Source organism: Lagopus leucura, unplaced genomic scaffold (assembly GCF_019238085.1).
Source record: "Lagopus leucura isolate 7727_CA_CO unplaced genomic scaffold, USGS_WTPT01 Super-Scaffold_100028, whole genome shotgun sequence".
Lineage (NCBI taxonomy): Eukaryota > Metazoa > Chordata > Aves > Galliformes > Phasianidae > Lagopus > Lagopus leucura.
In genome coordinates, this window is record NW_024962279.1 from 6,844,955 (window position 1) to 6,869,128 (window position 24,174).

The 24,174-nt window shown below is 46.8% G+C and overlaps 1 protein-coding gene across 4 annotated transcripts in view; it reads left to right on the forward strand.

Annotated features, from left to right (window-relative positions):
* ITPR1 (inositol 1,4,5-trisphosphate receptor type 1) overlaps nucleotides 1-23,310 on the forward strand; it is a 149,420-nt gene extending 126,110 nt beyond the window's left edge. For all 4 annotated transcript variants that reach the window (XM_042880947.1, XM_042880948.1, XM_042880951.1 and 1 more), the window contains 7 exons: nucleotides 360-555; nucleotides 1,912-2,013; nucleotides 3,674-3,813; nucleotides 5,160-5,325; nucleotides 6,051-6,211; nucleotides 17,287-17,448; nucleotides 21,952-23,310. In XM_042880947.1, the coding sequence (XP_042736881.1) occupies nucleotides 360-555; nucleotides 1,912-2,013; nucleotides 3,674-3,813; nucleotides 5,160-5,325; nucleotides 6,051-6,211; nucleotides 17,287-17,448; nucleotides 21,952-22,038 (1,014 nt within the window). In that variant the 3' untranslated portion in view covers nucleotides 22,039-23,310. The remainder of the gene's footprint in view (nucleotides 1-359; nucleotides 556-1,911; nucleotides 2,014-3,673; nucleotides 3,814-5,159; nucleotides 5,326-6,050; nucleotides 6,212-17,286; nucleotides 17,449-21,951) is intronic.
* Nucleotides 23,311-24,174: the final 864 nt, after the last annotated feature.

Consider the following 24,174-nt stretch of genomic DNA (forward strand, 5'->3'; position numbering starts at 1 on the left):
GGAGAAAATGTGTCACTTTTAAAGCAAACTCTAAAGCTCATTCAGAGCTCTATTTTTGTCCCTTTGTTTGATGTCTGCTACATCCTCTGGTAACCGAATTTGTTATTTTCTGTATAGCCATAGGTTCCATTTAAGAAATACCTGTCCTCTCATTGTCAGCCAGTGTAGCCACCAACCTGACCAGGCTACAATGGAGAAATGTCACAGACCCCAGAAGGGAAGTGAGAAACATAATTGATTTAAACTGCGTATTTTCTTCTCAGTGCTAATTTGGTGAAAATGTTGCTCGTTGGTGCTGTGCCACCAGTGGTATCAGCAGTACATGTGAGAAACACCTTTGCCTTTGGTTGTTGTCCCAGCTCTTTGACTTGGTGTACCGGGAGGAGACCTTGCTGAATGTCATCAAGAGCGTCACCCGCAATGGGCGCTCCATCATCCTGACCGCGGTGCTCGCGCTCATCCTTGTGTACCTGTTCTCCATTGTGGGGTACCTGTTCTTCAAAGATGACTTTATCCTGGAAGTAGACAAGCTCCCCAACGAAACGTTATTGCCAGGTTGGTATTGACGACTCACTGTGACAGCAGTGAAGAAATTTATGGGCATCTGTCCCCCAGGACACGCTGAGTGTCTTCCACCTTCAGTGAGATATCCTGGTTCTCTTGCAATTTTGACAGCTTCTTTCTTACCAAATCTACTTAAATGAAAGAAACGAAATAGAACTGATTGGAGCAAATTGCCACCAAATTTACTTTGTAAATTTTTTCAACGTGCTGCATCTGATGCAATATAAAGAGAGATGGGTAGAAGGAACCTCTGGAGATAGCACCAGGGCTTTTCTGAACAAATTGGACACTTTTCCTCAGCATTTGCTAAAACAGTTGAGATTATCTAATTCTAATAACTCCTACTCCCTCCCCCACTTTAATTACAAGCAGGCTTTGGGTAGGCATTGATGGGAAGGCTCTACACTACAGGAATTGAACTCTACTTTGGTTTGCCAGATCTTGAATGTTTATACTGGCTGTTAATGATGGGTCTTAGTTTCAACACAACAAAAATTAATCACAGAAATATTCTATCTGAAATAACCCTGTGAATATAAGGGAAGCGACCTTCAAAGAGGTGAATCCTGTGAAGTAGAGGCTTCTCTGCCAAACTCTGATTTTCTCATCACTTCTATGTGTGTAGGAATCTCAATTTTTTGTTGTAGTCTAAATCCCATATTGGGCTTCCCAATGCTGACTTTATTTTGCTTATTCTAAGTTAAAAGCTGTTGGTTTTTATTCTACCCTACAGCATGTGGTGCACAACTCAGTGGATGGGAGGCATAGAAATGAAATTGTTGGAGGAGGAGTTTGGGCTTGTTCTGATTTTCTTGCTTTTGTTTTCTCTGACATTTGTGTTATTCAGACAAGCATTATTTGACATAGCCACTGTTTTTTCTGATTATACTGCTAACCCTGTAGGAGACCCAAACCTCACTGACCTTATTAATTCATATTTGCACCAAGCTGGAGCAATGCCTAAGATATATTACTGTGTGGCACTTTGATACTTGCAAGATGTTGAAGTGCAGGTTTTCAGTCACCTTGAAAATTCACTGTGAACTGGAAGATAATATTGCTGGAATCTTTTCAATGACTTTGCCAATTGTGGAACCAATTCAAAATGAATACACAATTGCAGTCTTCAGTTCACGGAAATAAGAAGTTTGTATTTGAATTTAAAGTCACTGACTGTGTGAATCAGGAAGTACTGCGGCCATCTAACTCTAAGGTGATATGCAGCTCTAAATCTGCTTAGTAATGCAACGCCGCGTGTGATATCCTGAGGTATCTTAATATCTGAGAGGTAACTTTGCAAAGCATGGAAAATATGGAGCCGTTCTGTTTATCACTGTCTGCTTTCAGATCGCACAGAACCAGGTGAGACCATGACTGGGGAGTTTCTCTATTCAGATGTGTGCAAAGCAGGTAGCAGTGAGAACTGTTCTTCAATCATTCCTTCGGATCGTGAGTATCTGCTTTTTGAATCCTTCGTTCCCATCCTGACTTTTTACCCTTTGTCCAGTTAAACGCCTTAAATGTAGATATATATTCTTCAAAATTAAAAAAAAAAAATCCTGACTAATTTGGGTAGGAAAGCTATTGAGAGACTAATGTGAAATAAAACCAACTTAATGCAACAGCATAAATGACATTTGTTGCATGAAGTGTTTGAACTGGAGAAACTTGAAACTGAACCACACTTTGATAAAACATTTGATATATTCTTTAATTTTCTGCCTTATCAATTTGAAAAGGAAGTGATGCAGTTTAGGTCCTTGCAAAGTTTATTATATTAGGCTATTAAATGTGATCTCAGGATAATACTCTGAAATATGGAACAGAACATTGTTTATTGTCAGCATTATTTTATCTAGTTAAGTAAGGAAACTGTTTTTAATATCATGTCAGGAAGTACTCAATGGATTAAACACACAAGGTAGTTTTGGGAGGTTTGGGGCTCAGGAAAGTGCATGTGAGATATTTCTTGTAGCATAATCACCAGCCTCAGATTGGATGCTGAAAATTCTCAGTTTTATTTTCTAGAAAATGTAATTTACTACTTAAAGATTTATGACACTGGCTGAGAAAGCCAGACAGAGTAACGTTATTTTTCTTAGAAGTGGAGCTCTTAGATGGCCAAGTGCTTCAAAGGTCAGTAATGGCCACAAGCCCATGCTCTCAAGGGGAGATGGCTCTGTTTTGCTCAAGTGTCCTCTTTAATAAACTAAGATTCAACATAGATACAAGAATAGCTTCTTTATTCAGCTTTAGCAGGAGAGCACTTTGTCTTTATGTACTTTGGCTGCAGAAAGGAAAACTCCAGAGATGTGCTTGTATGAAAAAGAATCAACCTGGTATCAGGGTTTTATGTGGCCAGAGGTATTAACGGCATCCAAATCTTTGGCTGTTTCTGTACCCTCTTGGGTTTGGGATATTTTGGGCTGCTCTGGGCCATCCGAGGCTTGCTGAGGACAGGTGGGATCCACTGATGAGCATTTTCTGATGAGATGTAAGTCATGAGACTCCCAATAGGTACAGGGAGAGTGTATGAAATTTGGTTATTAATTCTAGCGCCTCTGGAACTGAAGCAGTGAAGTTGGAAGCTTCAGCCAAATGGAGAGAGGGTCATAAAAAACAGCATTACGTTTCTGTAAAATGCTGTTTCCATAAGCAGTGGTATTTTAGCCATTGGAAAAGAAGAGCTGAAGTTGCCATTTTGAGCACAGCCCAAAGGCTGTGCAATCTGTTAGGCACCAGGGGAGAGTTTAAGAGGCAACACTTTGTCCTCTGAGCTGTCAAAAAGCTATGATTCTGTATAAACAGGCATCTGGTGATCCAGAGCTATGCATAGGCAAGGAACAGAGAGATGTAACCAAGTCAAAGACGGCATTTAAAGCACAAAGGAAGACTCTGCTGGTAGGGGAAAGGGGGGCAGGTTGGAGCCAGAGTGGGAGACCTGCTGATGGTCTGCTCCCTGCGAATGCTGTGGAGGTTCTCAATGCTGGCTGGAAATCTGGCGCTTTTTGCAAATGGGAATGAGAGCATAGCCAGCAAAGAATGGAGAGAATCACTTAAAACTGATCTTCTTGCCTTCTGTGCGTGTCTTTGCTTGCTGTGTTAACAGAGCTGATTGCTGAAGAAATGGAGGAAGAGAATAAAGAGCATACGTGTGAGACGTTACTGATGTGCATTGTTACTGTACTGAGTCATGGGCTCAGGAGTGGGGGTGGAGTAGGTGATGTGCTCAGGAAACCATCCAAAGAGGTAAATTATCACTGAATGGGGGTGGAAGAGTGATAACCATGTAGGGCTGGGGATCTGGTTCTGCTGGGGAAAACGCACTGAAACATCTTGAAACAGATGTAGGAGACATCACAAACTAGAAGGAACCACGCTTTCTCTCTGTGTAATGCAGTTAAATCTCAGTTGTATTAAATTAAGCAGCAGCCAGTTCAAATAAGCTTTTAACTTTTGTCTTAGTAAATGAGACCTTTTTCAGCATGAGGGCTGTTTAGAATGAGGCCCAAATGAACAGGTGTAGCCAACAGTCTGTGCTTCAGGAGTTCAGGAATTGAAGAAGTGAGAGACGTGCAGGCTAGAGAAAGAGTAACGTAGCAGAATAAAGCTGCAGTGCTAGTTGCTACCTTACTGTTGGCATGAGTTTCTGTGGGGAGCATTGCTGGAAAGGTAAGATATGTAAAACAGGGAACGGGATGAGAGGAGGGAACTGAGATGAGACTTTGGGCAAGGAAGGAACTTCTTAGGAGCCATCCTTGCAGAGCAAAGACCTTCATACCCAGAGCAGCCCACAGGGCTACTAGCAGGATGGTGCTTACTGGAGTCTCAGGCTCTCTTCTCTTTGGTCATTCTCCAAGACCATGTTGGAGACCAGGGGGCCAATCTTGGTTGGAGTGAATGCTTTGCACCTTGCAGCCAGGGAAAAATGGGACCTCTTCAGCCACATTTTTACCCTCTGTCTGCTTTGTTCATGAGATAACAGAAGTACATGGTCTGCAATTTCAAAGTGTTCTTTAATATTTAGCCTTATTTTCAGCTTAAAATGATTTGAAAGCTCAATAATTCATAACCAAAGTTTGGCGCTAATCTGGCTAGGATGGCTCTGAAAATGGGGGTTAGGTAATGAATGTGATGTGAGTGGTGGTAAGTCCAATTCTAGTTCCATTCAAAGCTACGAATTGGTAAGATAAATGAATACTATTCCATTTCAGTGAAAGTCTGTAATTAACACTGGTACACTATTGGTGTATAACCAGATTAAATGCAGATTCAATTGGAATCAGTTTGCAGGGTGAGGAGGGCAAACTTCAGCATGTGAGAGAATAGCACAGGCTTGGACAAAGCGAGCAGAAGGAGCAGCCCGGTAGTGATTGCATCCTCAGCTGACTAATTTGGCTTCTCTCTGTAATCTTGCACTTTAGTTTCACTTAATGCTTTGAATTCTAAGGTATCATTGGAGAGCATCAGAAATGGAGACTGAAGGGAGGGGTTGTGGGGCAGCACGCTCTTGCTGCTGAACTGCCAGAAATGTATTGTAAGGGTTAGCTGCACACGTATTTGGGTTGTTAATAATTAAAATACGTATCTTGCAGGAACCTCTCTTTGCTGCTAGAGTGATATATGATCTGTTGTTCTTCTTCATGGTCATCATTATTGTCCTTAACCTGATTTTTGGTGTGATCATTGATACTTTTGCTGATTTAAGGAGTGAAAAACAGAAGAAAGAAGAGATTTTAAAAACAACTTGCTTTATTTGTGGTAAGTGTGGAAATGCACCTAACGCAGAGTTACTCTGTCAAAGTCAGAGATAGTAATTCCAGACTTGTTTGCAGCTGATTTTGTTCCCACCTTTCATTCCCTGATCAGTTGGTGCTCTTGGGTTCCATGTGCATAGCCAACAACTCGACAGGAAGGATTAGGAAATGCAGTCTAACAACAGTCCTGAACTGCTGGGTTTTTTTTCCCCTCAAATCTTCGGTTCCTGCCTCTCCTTTGCTTCAGACATTTTTTGGGGGGTGCATTGTGATGAGAAGGGTCTATGAAAGTTTCTCACATCATTAGATTTGGAGTTAAGCTGCTGAGGCCAGTGCAGGTAACTGGCAGGGCAGTGCCTGGGCTGCATGACGAGCGGACCAACAGAAGTAATTTGGAATTTTGCTGCAAAGCACATGCTGCATGTTGCCTGCAAACAGTGGATGCTTTCTGAAATGCAACGGACTGCATACAAGGTGGCTACCATTTTTTAGCCCACAGTTTTCTGTGATGTGTACCAGCTGTGAGCAGCACTTGCAGTGCCTGCTCCCTCCCCCCTCCCCCCTCTCACTGCACTGTGGCTGTTTGTCAGAGTTTAGGCCATTCAGTGTTCATTTAAGAATGGTTGTGACTTAAGAACTGCAGCAGGCTGTAGAAGTTTTGTTCTTAGAGCTCATTTTCTTGGTCCCAGTTTGTAAATACTAAGAGTTATGTATGTGTCACTCTCGTAGGTTTGGAAAGAGATAAGTTTGATAACAAGACAGTCACCTTTGAAGAGCACATTAAAGAAGAGCACAACATGTGGCATTATTTGTGCTTTATCGTGTTAGTGAAAGTAAAAGATTCAACAGAATATACAGGACCAGAAAGTTACGTGGCAGAAATGATCAAGGTGAGTTTGGAGTTTTTTTTCCTAGCACAGACCAATCTACTGGTGCATCTGGTAAATGTGGCACTAACTTGGAGGAAGTCTACTTCTACACTAATAGGCTTAATCCAATGCCCTTCCTTTCGGAAGTGCCTTCTAAAGATACTGCACTTCTGATGCCCTTGGCAAGTTAATACAACCAAAGACGTGGTGTGTGTGTGTGTGTGTGTGTGTGTGTGTGTGTGTGTGGCAGCACGCTGTAGGGCAGGGCTGCAGTGGGAGGCTGTGTGCAGCATAGCGCTGTGCATCGCTGTGCCTGCAGCACCCTGCGTGTGCCCAAGCAGGTGGCAGCAAGCAGTGACAGCAGGGCACTCACTGTGGTTTTAGATCTGATAAAGAGGAGCTGTTGTTTTGAAAACTAATGCACTGCTGTTTGGAAGAGCGTTGTCAAGTTGTTGGGAGTGTCTGAAGTATAGGGAGCAGTTTATGAGCCATCCCAGTACAAATAACTTCAACTGGCTCGGAAGATTTGCCATCATATGATTTTAGCTTATTACTGCAAGAAACTAAAATTAATACCTGCTCAATTGTAATGCTTTTTAATGAGTGAATTAAAAGCTGTGTCTCTGCCAAGCAGCAGGTTCCAGAGCTCCTGGAATTAGCTCCTAACCCCCAGTTACTGATTTGTTTGTCTTCTGGCCAGTTAGCATGAGCTGTTTCTGCTGCAGGACGTTTAGCTGGTTATTTATTTGCCTTCAGCCAAATAAAAGCAGAATACTTGTCTGTTGCCTCCCCTTTTTTTGCTCTGGAGGCGCGACCTCCTGTTACATGGCAGTTTGCCTCAGCCTGGTCAGAATGCAAATCCCCCCAGATCTCCTGGAGGTTAGACGTGTTACTTTGGGGTCACTAACGTGTATGTCCTAGTGCTGGATTTCTGCCTCTGTAATGAGGGCTTAAAGAAATCTTGTGAGCAGTCACCTGATGGAGGATTAGCACAGTGAGATAACGAAGCACATCGCTGCTGCTTTCTATTCTGCCCAGCTGCCTGTTTATGGCCTGCAAGCATTGCTTTGGGAGGAAGCATTGCACTCTTTAAAGTACTTCTGCTTGTAAAAGTATTTTATCTATTATATTCAAGATACTTTACTAAAAAAAAACATTTGAACTGGCTAGCATTTGAGTAAGACGTTATTATTTCAGATTCAAAGTATAAATTAGAAACTAAAAAACAATCCTTGAATGTGATTGCAGTAAGCATGAAAAGATGGAAAACTTGCTAGAATTCCCATTTGCAGAAGTGTCAGCAGTGGGTGGTTCCCAGCTGTTCCATGGGAATGTGGATCAGTCCTGCACAGACCACGTGTCTCATGCAGATGAGACTTTGCTCAGCTGTGTGTCCCAGGTCAGGCTCTGAGCAGGTCTCACAGTGCTTCCTTTCGGTGTTTTGTGAAGAAGTTTTAAACCAAGAACTCAGAGTCTCAGTGCAGTGCTGTCTGTAAGCATCGCAGAGCTGTACAGGCTGAGGAGCAGGCAGTGAGTTTGCTTTGCACGACGGTTTCTGCCACGGCAGCACACGTGTGCTGGAGGAGCCTGGGCTCTGCATGCTCTGCTCGGCAGCGTTCCCCTGGGCTGCTGACTCTGAACCTTGGAAACAAATTCTTTCCATTGCTCTTGAACATTAAAATCATTCACTTGTTCTTTTTTCACTCCAGAAAATCTGAAAGTAAAACACGCGGGCTGCTTTTCTTTATCAGACCTTTTCGATGTTCCTGTGGAGGTCAGAAGCGCTGCTTTCCGCCGAAGGTGGCAGCCCGGGGCACGGCTGTCTCGCTCAGACCGCCGGCAGGGTGTGCGGGAGGAGCCCTCAGGTGTCAGCGGTTCTGAGAGTCGGATTCGGCTCTGCTGGAGGTGGTTCCTTTTGTGCTGTAAGAGTGTGAATGGGAACCTGGCGCCAGCAGCTCCCAGATTCTCCCTGAAAGCTTTCCTAAGAGTTTTTCGCGCTTAGTTAAAGAGGAGTTTTTCCCCTCGTTTTCAGACTGAAGGTGGCACTCTAACATCTTTGATGCTGATGCAGATGGGGCAGTCGTTTTCCATGGGCTGTTAGCTGTACCATTGTTCCCTGAAATCTATACCCATTTTAGTAGCTGAGACTAGGAAGCATAAACTGCTCCAAGTCATCCTGTGATTGCAGAATACGCCTTGATACGTTTCACCTTTGCTCTGATTCCCAACACAGTATCTATAGAAAACTCCTGGGTTTCTGCCTTTTGCCAAGTGTTAAAAAAAAAATAAAAGAAAAAAATAATTTGCCATTCCCATGCGATATTTGTGTATTTTCAGCACCAGAGGACATTAAAGAACAAACAAAAATAAAGCCCTACAGAATTTAGGACACTCAAATGATTTGCCATCAGACTGTAAGTGCAACGAGTGCTGCTGTACAGTGCTTTAAGGGTATCTGAAACACTGCTATCAAAAGAATCCCGGGCAGTTTCACTTAGGCTAGTTAGTGAGTATTCAGAAGCCTTAAGGCTGATATTGAATGTTGATGTTCTCTTCTCTACAATAAAAAAAATGTAAGAAGTTTGAGGCTATCCCCTGTCCTGGATATGACAAGGCTGAATCTTGCCCAGAGTTCACCCTGCAGCATGCAGGAAACTGACCAGGCAGAAAAGTGACTCGTAGTCATGAAAATCAATGATTAACTGCAGGTCTCCAGAGGTATCTGGATTTTTTTTCACAGATAGCGGCTGATTAAATTAAAATGCTATGTGCAGAAACAAGTCAGTAGTCAAACTTGGAAGCAGAACATAAGATGCATTTTGAACACTGTAAGCATGTTCAAAACATATGACAAAATGGAACCTACCGTGTTTCAGTACTCTGATTTGTAACTGTACCATCGTAACATTTTTCTGTCCCATGAGACGAGTGTGGCTCTGAGTTTGTGCTTGTAATTCTCAGGTTGCTCTTGTTCAGGTTTCTGTTTGGTGGTGGAGCTGTTTGTGTGCTGTGCCGTGGGAAGCCGTGCTGTGCTGTCATGTAGCTACAAGTCAGGGTTTTTGATAGGAGCTCTGGAATTCATCACCAGCTTTCACCCCCACAAACAGGGATAATATTTACTTTCTCCAATAAGGTGAGCGCGTGCCTGCTATGGTACGTGGTGTAAAGCTTGCAAGAGATATTAGAAATCTTAGGTGGGAATTGCTGGAGAAATGCAGGAGGGAAGATGCGGTGGCTGCTTCTGTTTGATGTAAAGCTAACTTTGCCTCCACACCCTAGCTGCTGCAGTGAATCATCTGCCGTCCTGAAGTTCTTACCAGCACTTTCAAGGTTGATAAGTTTATGGTTTTCAGGAGGTGGCAAGCAGAAGCTTGGCATGAAGCAGATTACCTTCAAAACGCATTCTTGAACAGTCTCCTAACATGTATGTAATTGCACAGAAAGTACCCTAGGATATGAGAGAAACCTCTGGTGGTAATAGAGATGACCTTCAATTTTTAGTGCTTATGAAACCCTTGTGATGACCCACCTCCTGTTCATCTGGCTAAATCACTGCAGATGTGCACTTAAGATAGCAAGGCTTCAAGACAGATCAATGTCTTTTGCAAAGTGGTTATCTGTAAGGTATGCTTATGGTGCTGCAGAGCTGGTAGTCCAGTGCATCTTGTGTTTCCCAGGAACAAAGGCATACGGTTCAGCTGCTGTGTTGCTTTGTAGTCACCAGGGAAGATCAGGTGATGTCTGAATAATAGTATGTGTGTAGGAGGTGGGGGGATCCACTTATCGTGTTGGCCAGACATTGACATCCACACCCAAATGACTAATGTGAACTTGGTGCAACTCCCTGTAGGTTAATTCATTTAAGTGTCTTATCTGCCCATCCTCTCAGGATGAGAATTTCTTCTTCAGTTTTGTGCATGTGCCCCCATTTGCTGCAATGCCCTGCTAGTATCAGCCCCTTCAGCACAGCTGTCCTCTGAGCCCTGGCAAAGCTCTGTACAAACAGCTGTTTGCAGGCATTTATAAATGTAAAAAAAACCTGAAGCTGGATACACAGAGAAGCAGATCTCCATATCGTTTCTGTGCATTCACAGGCTGTCGTGTGTGCAGCTGCAGTATGCTGTCTCTTGCATGGACAAATATTTGCATACAGAGCTCTTGCATGTGCTAAAACGTGGATTTGCATATATGCCTTCACATCAGTGTGGGTAGGAGCTGAGTGGTTTTATGCAGGCAGATATGCATATTAACAATTAAAAAAAAAAAAACTTGGAAAAGTTTGTAACAAAAAACTTCCTAACTAGCCCTTGCAATTTCCAGAAACCTTAATCTAGTGCGATGCCAAGGATACATGTCATTAACCTCTATTGCAACACCGTGGCAGAGAGGTGTAAGGGATTGCCCAAGCTCACATGTCCTGATCCAGAGTGCCAAGCCCTGAACTATAAATTGGATTGTGTTGTCATTTGAAAATGAACCATTTATAAATAGAAATGATGGTGCAGATAGCCTTAAACAAATTTGGAATGGAGATGAGGACTAAGGATTTCCTTTTGTGCCCAAGTTAACCTCTGTGTACAAAACTGGGCATTTGCAGATTGCACTGAACGTTTTTCTTTTTGCCTTGAGCTTTGTGCCGCGCCATAGTTGGAAAGGGTTTCTTATGATTGAGTATCCAGGGAAGCCTGCAAGTTCTGCCAAGAATTAGCTCCTAATAAACGAAGGCGAGGTTTCAGCAGTCTCAAGATTCAGAATTACATTCTCGTAGAAGTGCAAGTTGAAGCTGATTTGAAGGATCGAAGCACCCAGCCATGGTTGTCGTGCTCTGAAACACACAGGAGTGACTCGTGACATGCACGAGGCTCATGTGCCTCTGAGGGCTGTGAGGGGTTGCTGTCCCCAAGCTCTGCACTGAAGAAGTTCAGCTGGAGGTGGCCAAGGCTGGGTTTGAATTGAAGCCCCTGTAGCAAGTAGCCAAGCATTTGGAAAGGAGCTCTCTGGTTTCGGTGCTGGTGATTGGTGAGTGTATAGCTAGAATGAGTCTGAGAAAGTGCTAGAACTTAGTTACATTCATGTGTAATTTTGCCTGGAAATCCTCTACTTTGGGACAAAACCAAACAGAAAAGAATGCCTTGTCTGTGCTGGGCTGTGGCACAGGAGAGAGCAGCCCATATGAATCACCTGTGTGCAGCTGCTTGGTTGCAGATGAGGAGCCCAGGGCTTCCGAACTCCCAGCAGAAACGGGCACTGACTGCAAGCCAGAGAGCCGGACCAAAGGAGGTCAGGGCTTAATTTGGTGGTACCTTCCCTTCCAAACAAGCTGTGTCTTGAGATACCGTACCAAGGTTAGCTAATATAATTACAGAGTTAACTAGCAAATAATAGCAGGGGCAGAGGAGAGCCAGGAGGTGCACTTGGCAGAAGGCCCTTGGCTGCTGGAAACACTGCGTCATAGGCACGGTCTGCAGCTTTGGTTTTGATAGCTGAGCTCCTCGTCCCACCCTCGGCATGAGGCAAGGTGCAGGTCAGAAGCACGCTGGTCCCTGGTGAGGTGGTGTGACCTGTGTGTACAGCAGCAATGGCTTCTGCTGCTGGCCTCCACCTGACGTGGCCGTGGCCTTGGTTCTCCCTGATAAGTGACCGGGACAGGGCCGTGCCCTGCAGCAGATCTGCGCCTGCAAAGAGCGTAAAGGTGCAGAGGGTGGTAAATGGAAGGAGCTGGTCTTTGCAATTAAATGTGTGACATGTCTGAAGCTATGGGGAAACGGTTGTCCTCCTTCTCTTGTCACCCATTCGGCACGGCGTGGGGAGGTGCTGTCAGCCTTGCTGCTCTGTAACGGTGCCCAGCAAAACTTTGTTCCTGTTGTGGTTTTTTTTCCCTTCCTTCCCCTTGCCCTCAGCATCCTCTTCATGTCACAGCCTCGTGCCCCCAGCACACAGTGGGAGTGCCAGCCCCGTGTCCCTGCAGGCCTGCCAGGCTTTGCCTGGGTCCTGTGAGACTCCGTGTGCCAGAAAAAGGGCCTGGGTGGGCGAGAACAGCAGCACATACCTCAGAGCAGTTCCGTGTAATGGTTTGTTTGCATAATGTGTTCAAACAGGGCTGGATCCCAGCGCTTGCAGGTACACAGCACGCAGTGCTGCCGTGTCCTTGCTGCTGGAGCCCAGCCGGGACAGAGGGAGGGGAGAAGCACCGACAGCCCCGAGGAGCTGCATGTGCCGAGATGGCCATGCCTCCAGGCTGTCACGGGGCAGTGACCATCCCCTGAGCAGTCGCTGAGCAGATGGCTGCCTCCTGAGCCACCGCTGCCACTGCTCCAGAAGTGTCGCTGAGGCCTTGACCCCGTGCTGCAGGCGCTGCGGAGGCTGCGCGGGCTCTTAGCGGGCATGTTGAGCAAGAGTAGGTGGGCCGTCGCTGCCGCCAGCCCTGTTTGCTCAGTCTTTGCGTGTTTAATTGTTCTGTCCTGCCTGGCTGATCGTGATGTAATACGTCCTACTTCACTTAACATCTAGATCCAAACAACCAGTGGTGAGCTGCTGGGAAGAGGTGGCACTGCCCAGCCTGGGAGATGTCCTGCAGAGCTTCCAGCAGCGCTGCACATCGCAGTCAGGTTCTGCTTGGTGGCACTGGGAGAGCTCACCTCTCTTCTGATAAACAAAGCGCTCCGTTGCAGTGAGTCATTGGGCAGAGCTGTTCCTGGGATACACGATGGCATCATTTCCCACGCAGATGCAACCTTCCTCCACCTTTGGAAATGGTGTCCGCCTTCCAGGCCTCCCGCTACTGCCTCGCTCTGCAACTCTGCAGAAGCCCCTTCTGTATTTAAATTAAATGTTAAAAAAGGAGAAATATTTTTTGTATCATTAACCACAAATTGAAAGACATGGGTGGAACTTGAAAATATTTTTAGTGTGGAGGGGGGAGGCAACGCAGAGAGGTGAGAAGCACGCTTTGGTGTGGAAGAAGTGATGGTCAGCCCTTTGCAGAAGAGAGAACCCAGTGTGGGGCTTTTTCTAGGAAGCACAAGAAAGAACCAAGAGGGGTTTCATCTTGCCACAAACAACAACAGCAACAGAAAAAAAGCACAAAGTTTGTCAGTTTCGAAGCACTCCAGAAGGCTGTTTATTAATTGCATGACTTCTAATGACATGGGACAAGTAGAAATTCGCTGCTGTCGCTTTCCCTGACTAAGCAGTGCCTGCCGGCCGCTCTTCAGAGGGCAGGCTATCGGAATTGATATTTTGATGAGCACTGATCAGCCTTTCAGCACCCTATAAATAAGAGGCGCAGCGCTGCTGCTGGAGCGCAGGCCCAGAATAGCGGCGACTTCCTTGGGGCCGCAGCGAGGCTGAGCTGAGCGCAGTCACCTCCAGCTCAGGAGCAGAGCTAATGCATCTCCTGGCACGTTCCGTATGGAGGTTGCCTCAGAAACCCTTCTTAGAATAAACTCTTCGGCAGAAGCAGGGAAGAACAGGCATTTCTCAGAATGAATTGCATCTGCATCATGCAACGCAGCTTCCTCTTTTATTTCAATTTCCAATCGTGGACGTTTTAAGAGGCCGGTCAGCGTCGCCCCCATGTCTGAGATTTAATGATATTTGCTTTACAAGAGGGACTTTTCCAACTTTACCTAGAAAAGAGCTAACCCGAAAACCCAGCCCTTGTGGTTAGCCAGCTTCCGTCAGTGGCTGCAGTCAGCTCGTCTGTTCAAACAGAGGAAGCTGCGACTGTGACGGGAAGAGGGAGCTGAGTGCACACCAGGATCGCGGTGCCTCGGCTTGTACGAGGACCACAGCAGACAGTGCATAACTGCATCGGTATGCGGGATGCCAGCAGCCGGGCGGCGTGCGACCGACAGGCAGGAAAAAGGGATCAAGGAGGAGGCTCGCGCTTCGTGGCTCGCTCGGTGCTTTTGCAAAACAAAAAAAAAAGCTACCAAACCTCAAATAAAAGATGTCAGGCTGCATCTTTAAAGGCACCCTGCTGTTGAGTTAAAGTTCAGCAGAAACTAGATCATCGAGATATAAATCTTTTATTCAGCCCTGAATCGCACCGAGCGCTGCCGGAGGCGTGGGGCCGGGAGCCGGGCTGGCTGCTGCACAGCGCCCCGCGGGCTCCCGACGGTGACCTTTCCACATTCCTGCTTCTTTCCATTTCCACCAGCTCTGCCCAAGGCATCGTTATTTATTCATTTGACAGGACCCCCTCAACAGCCGGAGTGCAAGCGTTTGTTTGGACGGGACGCTGTGTGTAAGCAAGCTGCTTACATCCAGGCTCTGAGCTCCTTTCTGCAGAGCTGGGGCAGGCTGTAGGAACGAGCTGAAGGTTTCCCATGAAGGCAGCATGAAATGATGTGGGGCTGTGTGCATGGGGAGGAGGAAGAGCAGGAGCAGTGCCTCCCTACAGCACACCTGCCCAGCTCTCTGGGTGGACATCCCTGTGCTTCTTGCCAGGCAGCAGCTGTATGTAAGGTGCACTTGGGGTTTATGAAACAGCTACAAGCGGCACAAAACAGGAACAGGAGTGAGGGCTGTGTCCAGCCCAGCAACACTACTGGAGTGATGCATAGGCATTTACCTCAGCCCTTTCCCCGTCTGTGCACAGGAAACCCTGGAGCTCACACCAGGCCCTTTGCACTAAGCAGAAGTAGCAGCAGTGCCGAGTCTGGGCTCAGGTGTGAATCCTACCCTTGCCGCTCAGAGGGCAAAGGGAAGCCATCATCTTTCTCTCTTTTCCTTCAGCCTTGCCCTTTCTCAGCTTGAGGAATTCATGGAATCATTTTTGTTTTTCATCATTCACCATAGCCATGAGAATTAGAGAGGTGCTTTGTTGCTTTTCAAGTGAAAGCCAAGGTTTCCCGTCCTTGGTGATGTGAAGAGCAGGGGCTTTCAGAAAGCCAGTAAATGCGAAACCCTGAGAGCCCTGCAGGAGCTGGCTGTGCTGTAGGGTTTGCTAGGTTGATTTCACAGCTCTCCAAGACCACCAGCCACCTGCCCTGCCCTTCCTGCAGTGATCGAGGTGCAGCCCTGCAGCAGCTCTAGTGTTTGCTTGCGTTGCAGACTGATGTTGGAAAAGGTTGTGGGAGACCTGTTAATAAAATACTTCAGGTAGGGAAAACCTGCTGTCCCCAGGTCCTGTTCCCATCGTGTTCCACGAGCAGAACAGATGGACAAGCTCTTGGGAGTGCTCTGGGCATGGAAAGCTCACTTGATGGGGAGTGAGTCAACGCCAAATATTCCCCCAGTGAGTGAGGAGCGGGCAGGAGCTGCAGGGCTCTGCTCTTGTGTGAGCCTGGGAGCTTTGGGATGTGGAGCTGGGCAGGACAGAGCAGTGAATGTAAATTGCACTGCAGTGTCATTTGCTCCATCCTTGAAAACGCGTGGCATCGAGGACAGCAGAGAGGGGAACTACAGTTGTTTTTCAGTTGGCGGGGAGGGGATTTACTTTGTGGCAGAGGAGCTGGGATGGAGCACAAGCAGTGTGTGTGCCCGCTTGTCCCTCCTGAGTGCTTTGTGCTGCTGGAAGAATGCAGGGAGCTGTTTGCCCATTGCTGCTCTTAAGGCTTAGTTGTGGAACTGTCTTTCCCTGAAGTCCAAAATATTTTGGCACTTGTCACGATAAAGGCATATTTTCTGTATATATATATTTTTCTTTTATTAGCAGAAACCATCTGCCCTGTAAACAGGGATCAGGAGAAAAGCCGTTCTGGCAGTTCTGCATCACGTGGGAATCCTGCATTGCACTGCATGGGAAAGGGCCTCATTTATGCCTTTTAATCTCTGCAGTAGTAAACTCTGAGCAGATCAGAAGCAACTAATTTAAGATGATGATTCTTGGCAAGAGATCTGAATTGCAGAAAGGCCGTGACTGTGCCTCTGTGTAGAGGTGCACAGCCTCGATTTAAGTAGTGTGGATGTTCTTGGAAAAGGGTGAGAGTGGAGGGAGGGGGGCAAGGAGATGGGGGAGAGGTTGATTCAGAGGTTTAGGCAGGGGATAATGGCAGAAATCCAAAGCGAGTTTGCAGTGCCATAGGAGTAAGCCACAGTTTTGAAGAAGTCCATAATGCCTGGCCTGTGGAAGTGGTGAACTTTAGCTGCTGTTAACCAGCATGGCTGACAGAGCTCTGCTTTGGGATGCTGCTGATCCCAGGGGCTGCATCTGGTCCATGGAAAGCAGTGCCAGCTGCCCCACGGTCAGCAGTGAGAACGCACAAATCCCCTCAGCCTGCACCACCTGAATGGCCATTCCAGAGAGCATCTCCAGCGTGGGAGGGGAGCTGGACTAGATAGCAAACCAGTGTTAAAACTCAGGGTGTCAAGATGCACCCCTCCTCCTCTCTTGTGGCTTTCTATTCCGTTCCCGCTTTTATTTTTAACGTCATGGTGTGTACATGAGTGTACTTGTGAGCCTCTGTGTACACGTTAGTAAAACCTCATGCCTCCGCTGAGTTCCTGGCTGTGACTTAAACCTGGGCTACCAGAGAGCTGCAGGCCTGAAGGAAGGCTTGATGGTCAGCGGTGCATTGGAATTTAATCCATCTCACATTTTAGACTGAAACGGCTGGTCATAACAGGGGTATTTTTAAAGTTTTCTTTTAAAAGAAAGTATTTCAACTGTAAATTTTTAACTTCAGGTAGAGCACGTTTTCTGTCAGTACAAAGCACAGCCAAACTTTGATCAAAAACCAAACTCCAACTTTATCAGCAGAAAATCTTCAACAAAGGCTGGTTGAAGAAGTGCACAAAGGCTGTGGATTTCTCACATGGAAGGATGTGTGTGCAGACACTAAATGGAGTCTGCTTCACGGTCTGGTGTTTGTGTGTTGTGCTGAGAAAGAAATGGCTGGGGAGGATGAGTTGCTGGAAAGGAAAAGCCAACAAGAAGCAGCCTTAATTTTCAGTAGTTGCATCTGAAGTGCCTCGTTGCCTCCAGTGGGTGATTTTACAGACTTTCCAGTAAGACGCAGAGGAAGATGCTGCAGAGCTTATGTATCTGAGGAATGTCCCAGTGTGGCATTAAAGATACGTCTGCACTGAGCCGCTGGGGTGCAGGTTTTCATGTGGTAAGAGCTAATTATGAACTTGTGCCTGGTTCTCAGGAGCGAAACCTGGACTGGTTCCCCCGGATGCGAGCTATGTCCCTCGTCAGCAGCGACTCGGAGGGAGAGCAGAACGAGCTGAGGAACCTGCAGGAGAAGCTGGAGTCCACCATGAAGCTGGTGACCAACCTCTCTGGGCAGCTGTCAGAGCTGAAGGACCAGGTAAGGGTGAGCAGAGCTGGCAGCCAGCCTGCGGTCACACGCCCACAGGCAGCTCAGCTCCTGCAAGCCTGTTCCACCAAGTGGGTTTTTACAGCTCCGTGGACTCTGTGAACCCTGTGCAGAGTTTTTCTAATGTAATTTGTGCTTAGGAAGGCACTGAACAAAAAAAAACACCCTCCCAAAGCCCAGCACCGTAGCTGAGCTGCCTGTCAGTGCTGCGCAAACTGGATGGGTGACACCTCCCAAAAGGAAAAACTTGCACTGAGAAAATCAAAGCTGACGTTGATGTCAGTCAGCGTTTGCTGGTGCACAGAGCCCGTGTCTGTATCTTTGTTTACAGTTCTGTTGTTAATACAGCTTTCACCCCCAATACCTCAGTGCAATCCTGCGAGTCAGAGGGTGTGATAGTGAGAGAAGCGCAGCGCTGCTCGCGGACCTCAAAACCCACTGAGAAACTGGAGAAGAGCCTGAGCAGTTAGCGTGCAGTGGTCTCCTTCATGTTAGAGCTGTGCTGCTTGTGCAGATAAGAGTTTGCTACTCTCGTGCTTTAATCTGCAGCACAGACTGCCCGCAGTATTATTTTGCATTGCAGCATGCATTGATTCTGCTCCACACACAAACGTTGCACAGACCTTAGAGGAGTATTTCAGTGCAGCAGTTGTTGGTGCAGCGAGAGCTTGGAGACTTTGCTTTAACTTTTAGTTTTGGCCAACTCCTTCTCGTGTGTAATTAAGATCAATAGTTTTCAATGTTGGAAGGTGTATTTGGGTAAACATTATTCTTTCTGGGAGAGGTTCACAAAGGATTATTTAAGATAATGTGAAGGTGAAGTAGCAGCTGATCAGAGGCTTACCAGTTGTGAATGAACTGAACTGCACTGTCAGTTATTACTCTTTGTACACGATGCTTCATTGACAGCGTGCTTTCCTTCGTGATGTCTGCATGGGTTACAACCCAAGTGGAAGTAAAAGGCAAAACTGCTTCTGCCTGCCCTGGTGGAAGCCATCTGTGGCAGCGAAGTGACTGCTTATCATTATGGATTAATAACCTGAGCCAGATGGTTCTGCTCGCTACGTGGATAGCTGCAGTGGGTGAAATGAATTCAGGCTTGCACACAATTGTATCCCAGGGCAGTGGGCGGAATTGTGCAGGGCAGAAATGGTCAACAGATTTGGACCGTTGCCTTTTCAGATTTGATCTGCCTCCTGCAGGATAGTTGGCAGAACTCTCTTCAGTACTAATCTGACGCCTGCTTCCCATCTCTTCTCTGCTCCGACCCGATCTCTGTGTAAGCAGTTATCTTTATCAAGATAGTCTCTGGGAGATGGCACTGGCTGCGATCCTGGCGCTGACTTCCGATCATGCTCTGCTTTCTGATGGAGCTGGGCCCTTCTCCCCAGCACCCTGCAGAGCACAGGGAGGGATTAGTGTCAGGTTGAGAGCAGAAAGTCTTTCTGCTCTTGGCTGTAATTAGTTTTCAGACGCTGTGCCATGGATCCCCTCGCTCCAGTTGGTTTTGAGGACAGAGGATGGAGGCAGTTGCGCTTTTGTCTGAGCTTTAATACTTGCTGGGTAGCGTTTTTGCTCTTTTGCCTGGAAACAATTATCTTGAAACATGTGTCTTACGTCTTCCTGTTGAAGGGTCTGACTCAAAGTGGTCTGCAGACAACAGGAGTCTTTCCATCGGCTGAAGCCAGCTTTGGATTGGAACGCATTTATTTCTAAAGCTTGCAGCTCTTGGCTGCCCAAGCACTGAAAAACCCTTCTTACTCTTTGTGAAAATAAGAATGAAGGATTTAGCTTTTAAAGAGCTATTTGACTGTAAAAGCAAAAGAGGAAACCAGCTTCATTAATGTTGTGATAGCTTTTAGGAATTCCCCTAAGTACCGTTATTGAGAGCACCCTGCTTCAGTTGCAGGATGTTCCAATTATGTGACAAAGCCAATTCGGCCCTCCTCCTGATTAGGAACTGTCTCCAGGAAAAGGAACCAGCTCAGGGAACTTTTATTTGTATTTATTTTATTGCAATTAAACAGAGGGCAGACCTCTCATTCATTTGCTTTTCAAGCTTGTTAGGTTTCTGGAGACAGTAGTTAGTGAAATCCAGCATGTCTGCTTTCACAAAGGAGAGAAATGCACACAGAGCCATTAAAATCTTGATCATTTTAATTCTGTGCAAAAAGATTACGACAGAATTGTCTGCAACAGCAGGGGATTCGATGCAATCATCCAGAAGTCCTTTCCAGCGCTGCCTTCCTATGTCAGTAAGTGTGAGGCAGCCGCAATAGATGTTGGCTTCTTTCAAGACAGTGCTGTGACACCACCGAGACCCTGGACCTCTGTCCCCCACTCCTGACTTGTCCCCAGCAGTCGCAGCCAAGCAGGTGAGGCTGGCACGCTGTGAGCAGCGCGTTCTGAGCGTGCCCATGGAACCAGTGCCCTGGTCGTGCATCTGCATGCACTGCTCTCACTTCTGGACTTAACTCCAACTCACAAGCAACCTTTGGAACTAGGCAGAGTGCATCTACGTAATTACACACAATTATCTGAGAGCTCAGCTCGGCTCTGATGAACTTTGGGAGCCTTGGGTTTTGGTGTTTAATCACGTGCCGTTGGGGCTGACAGCTCCCCTACAAAACGTGTGTAGGTTGTTATCTACTGGGCTGGGCTTCAGGTCACTGCAGCCTCAAACTTCTGCAAGAGGTTCTCTGCCCAGGTAAATGTGCTAGAGGCTCAAACTGCTCTGCCTTGCAGCCACGTGCCTCTGAATGTGAAAAATATCAGTCTTGTTTTGTTGCACTTTTCTTCCCTTTTTTTTTTTTTTTTTTTCTGTTTCTATTCCATAGAGTCATAGAATGGCTTAGATTGGAAGGGACCTTAAAGATCATCTAGTTCCAAACCTCACATTGTGGGCAGGGTTGCCAACCTCTGTATCAGACTGCCCAGGATCCCATCCAGCCTGGCCTCGAATGCCTTCAGGGATGGGATATCCACAACCACTCTGGGCAGAGATAAGAATGTGGTGCAGGTCAAATCAAAGGCCCCACACAAGTCTAGGTAGACAACATCAGGTGGTCCAGCAGGGAAGGGGTGTGTGTGTGTTTGGAGTTGTGCACAGGCCTTCCCTTCCCTGCACCCACGCCTGTCTGCCTGTGAAGCCCCCTGAGCTTGTTGTGAAAGTACATTTCCAAAAGTGTGTCACAGAGAATGCGAGGTGTGACCTCTCCTTGGGAGAGCGTGGCAATTTTTCTTAAAAAGTAACAGAAAAATGACAGTTCTGCCTCCCCCTTGGTCAGACGCTGAGCAAGGCACCAGCTGTAATAATGTTTAATTATGGTTTCAGGAGTGCTGTTGTATTTCAGTCCTTTCCCTGGTGCAGAATTGGGTGTAACTGCACACCCAACCTGCCTGGGTGTCTGGCCACAGCGCTGTGTGCAGGGAGCATCCAGTGCCTTTCTGGAGCTGCCCAGCATGGCTGGGTTTGACCGATGCACGTTCCCATGGTGGGCTCCACACCCCACCCTCGCTGTGCTCCAGCTCCTGGGACACAGTGCCTCCTTCCAGGTGCGAGGGAAGGAGGATGCCCTGCCTCTAACTGTGTGTTTTTAGGCAAATACATTCAGGGGTGTGTTGTTGACAAGCTGTGTGTGAACATTCTGTCTCCTTTAGAGTGCAATCGATTATTCCTGCAATCAATTCTGTTGATCAACGTCTGCAATTAAATAACTGAAAATTGAAAAAAATTACATGATTGTGGAGGTAGATGTTGCAAAGACAGCATTATCTGGCTCATCATCATGGAGCTAATGCTCAGTTAAGGGACAAGGTTAGCTCCCATAAAGCAGAATGCTCTGTGTAGTTTCTCATGCTTGATTACGAGATGGCTTTATGGGGCCATAGTGATTCTGTGGCAGGGGCACAGTTGCAGCCACATGTTTGTGCCATGAGGCAGGGCACAGCTGTGTGCTGGATGCTGCTTTGAGGCGGTTGGTGCAGGGAGCTCCATTTCCAGGTGGTTGTGGCTCCAACATCACCCTGTGATGGCAAGGTGTGCCTTTGGGGGTCAGGAGGGATGTCTGCCCTCTCCTGATATGAGCTGCAGCTGTCCAGCACGCCCAGCCTCACATGAAGGCTCAGCTTTTCTTTCCACCCCCTGCCTCCTCCTGCCTCACCCTCGTCCAGGTTACCAAGTGTTCCTATTGGGAAGCTGCTGGCAGCCACCTGTGTTCATTCCTGCACCAATTCCTGCACAAGCTCATGTGTGCCACCAGGCTCTCCAGGGCCGTTTCCTTGCAAGCAGAGCTCAGTCACACAAGCAAAGCCATGGCTTTTCCCCGAGGAGATGCAGAGCTGCCTTTCCCATCTGTAAGCACTTGGCATAGGGGGCAGGAGAGCATTATTTGTAGAAGAGGGTTTCCGAAGCAGCCCTGACCACGATGCCTCGTTCCATGCTGACACACAGGAAGCGGCCAGGCCTAATGAGCAAACTTTTTAATTTTCCAGATGACCGAACAGAGGAAGCAGAAGCAGCGCATCGGTCTCCTAGGACACCCTCCTCCCATGAATGTGAACCCACAGCAACCAGCATAAGTCAGAAGGGTCGCTTCTCCCTTTCGCAGCAGCGTGAATAATGCTAACCGAGTCCAGCCCAACCACTGAGGCTGCATCCCGTGTACGTTTAGTTCATCTTGTAAATACCCTGTTTTTATACTGTATGTATATGACTGCTACTATATAAAGTTTGGGGCATATGTATTGTAATTAGAACTGTTGGCACACGCCAGAGGTTAAACTTGTGCCAAAACTATCAAAATAGCCTTTTTATTGGAAGGACTAAAGAGAGCACCTGAATTGCACTTGAAAAGAATATTTGACTACGTGACATGTATTTTGTATTTAAAGAATAGAATAGCTAGTATTTATGTTTTTATACAATTGTGCAATATGAATTATGCAATCACGATATATTTGTAACTCCTGAATGTCCTAAAGGGAGTGCACATCTTTGAATCTGGTGTGTTAGTACAATGTAATAAATGGTATAAAATTACAGGTGTAAATGAGGCTGCTGCAAAATTGTGTTACTGGTGATTTTTCATACCCTTGGACATTTTTGTACCATGTGTGTAAATATCTTGCAATGCCATATCTGTTGCCTCTTCTTCCCAGGGACGACACTGGGAATCCATGAGCTGTTAAATCGATACCAGTTAAAACGAAACCTTACTTTGAAGCTTCCAAAGGGGGAAAAGAGAAAGTATTTTTTCAAGTGATTTCTGCAGAGTACTGAGGCTAAGAGAGCTCAGATATCGGGTTTTTTAAACGGTGAGATTTCTTAAAGGGAACTTTTTATGCAAAATGAAGTTTGGGATGAGTATGCACTACTGGTGAGTCGGCGCAGTCTCCTGCAGGCACTCTGTGCCACAACCCATAACCCCATCGTGAGGCTGTCCGGGCTTCGTGTTCCTCATTGTAGGACCTTTTCCTTTTGTTTTTCCATGAGAGACCTCTGTGCCTGCCAGAGCTTTTTGCAGACAGGCGTTGCACCAATTGATCCCGTTAGGACTGTAGCTGAGCACTGACATACGTAATGCTTGTGAGAGAGCCACTGTTCTGAGGGTGTTTTGTCCCACCCCATTCTCTCCCTCCGTTTGGTCACTTTGGTTTCTGATTCTAGAAAGTATGAGGAGCCTTTTGTTTTCTCCAATCCATTGCTTCGTTTTATACATGGACTTCCTTTTACAAAAGCTGACTTCTCTGCAATACTGTCTACAAAAAAAAAAAAAAAAAAGCTACAAACAGAACTATGAAAATTTGTAAATGCATAAATATAGGTATTTAAATAAATGATGCAAAATCCCACATGTTCACAGGCTGCTGTGGTTTGTCCCCCGCCCGAGGGCTGCGTGTGGTGCTGTCACACACACGGGCGTTGGGGAAGCGGCGCAGGAGGGCCCTGCAGGGCAGCACTGAGCTCATCCCCCTGCAGCTCCAGGGGCACAGATGGGTCTAGAAACAACAGCACCAGTTGGGCCCTCTGCAGCTGCATGCAAACGTGCTCCAGGTCCTGCAATTGAGAAGTGGAGTGCTCATATTTTGGGCTTGTCGTCCTCAGGCTGAAGTGTTGGAGTTCTTGTTGTCTTGTTTGTTTGGTTTTTTTTTAAGGATTTCTTCAGCTCCATGAGCTCCACAGAGCATTGCTGACTGTGTTTGATTCAGCTCTGCAGCTGGATCTACCTGGTGCAATTAATCACCTTTAATCTGCACACAGCCATCTGAAAGGGGCACGTCTTACTGCCATGGAGTGTCACCGTGTGCCGTGCTGGGCACGTCCCGTGCTGCAGGGAGCCCTGAGCAGCGGCTCCAAGCCAGAGAACTGCTGCTGATTTGAGAGTTCTTCATCACACCTCATTTCCATGCACATCCCACTCGATCTGTTGGTGTCTCCTCTGCAGCCACCGGCTCCTAGCAAGGTGCATGCACAGGGAACGTGACGTGCGGCTGCTATCGGGGCTTGTGCAATAAAGGGAGGAGGATCTCATTTTCTCTGAACAGTAGAGACATGCATCTGACTCACTCCTTCCCTCCGTGCCATGCAGGGATAAACAAACACACGCAGATCCGCCAGGCTTCCTGGTGTCTCCCACAAGTCAGGTGAGAGGGAGGAGGCTGTGTGCGCTGTGGGAAGGCAGCAGCTTCCCGTGTGCCCTGTGCAGGGACAGCTGT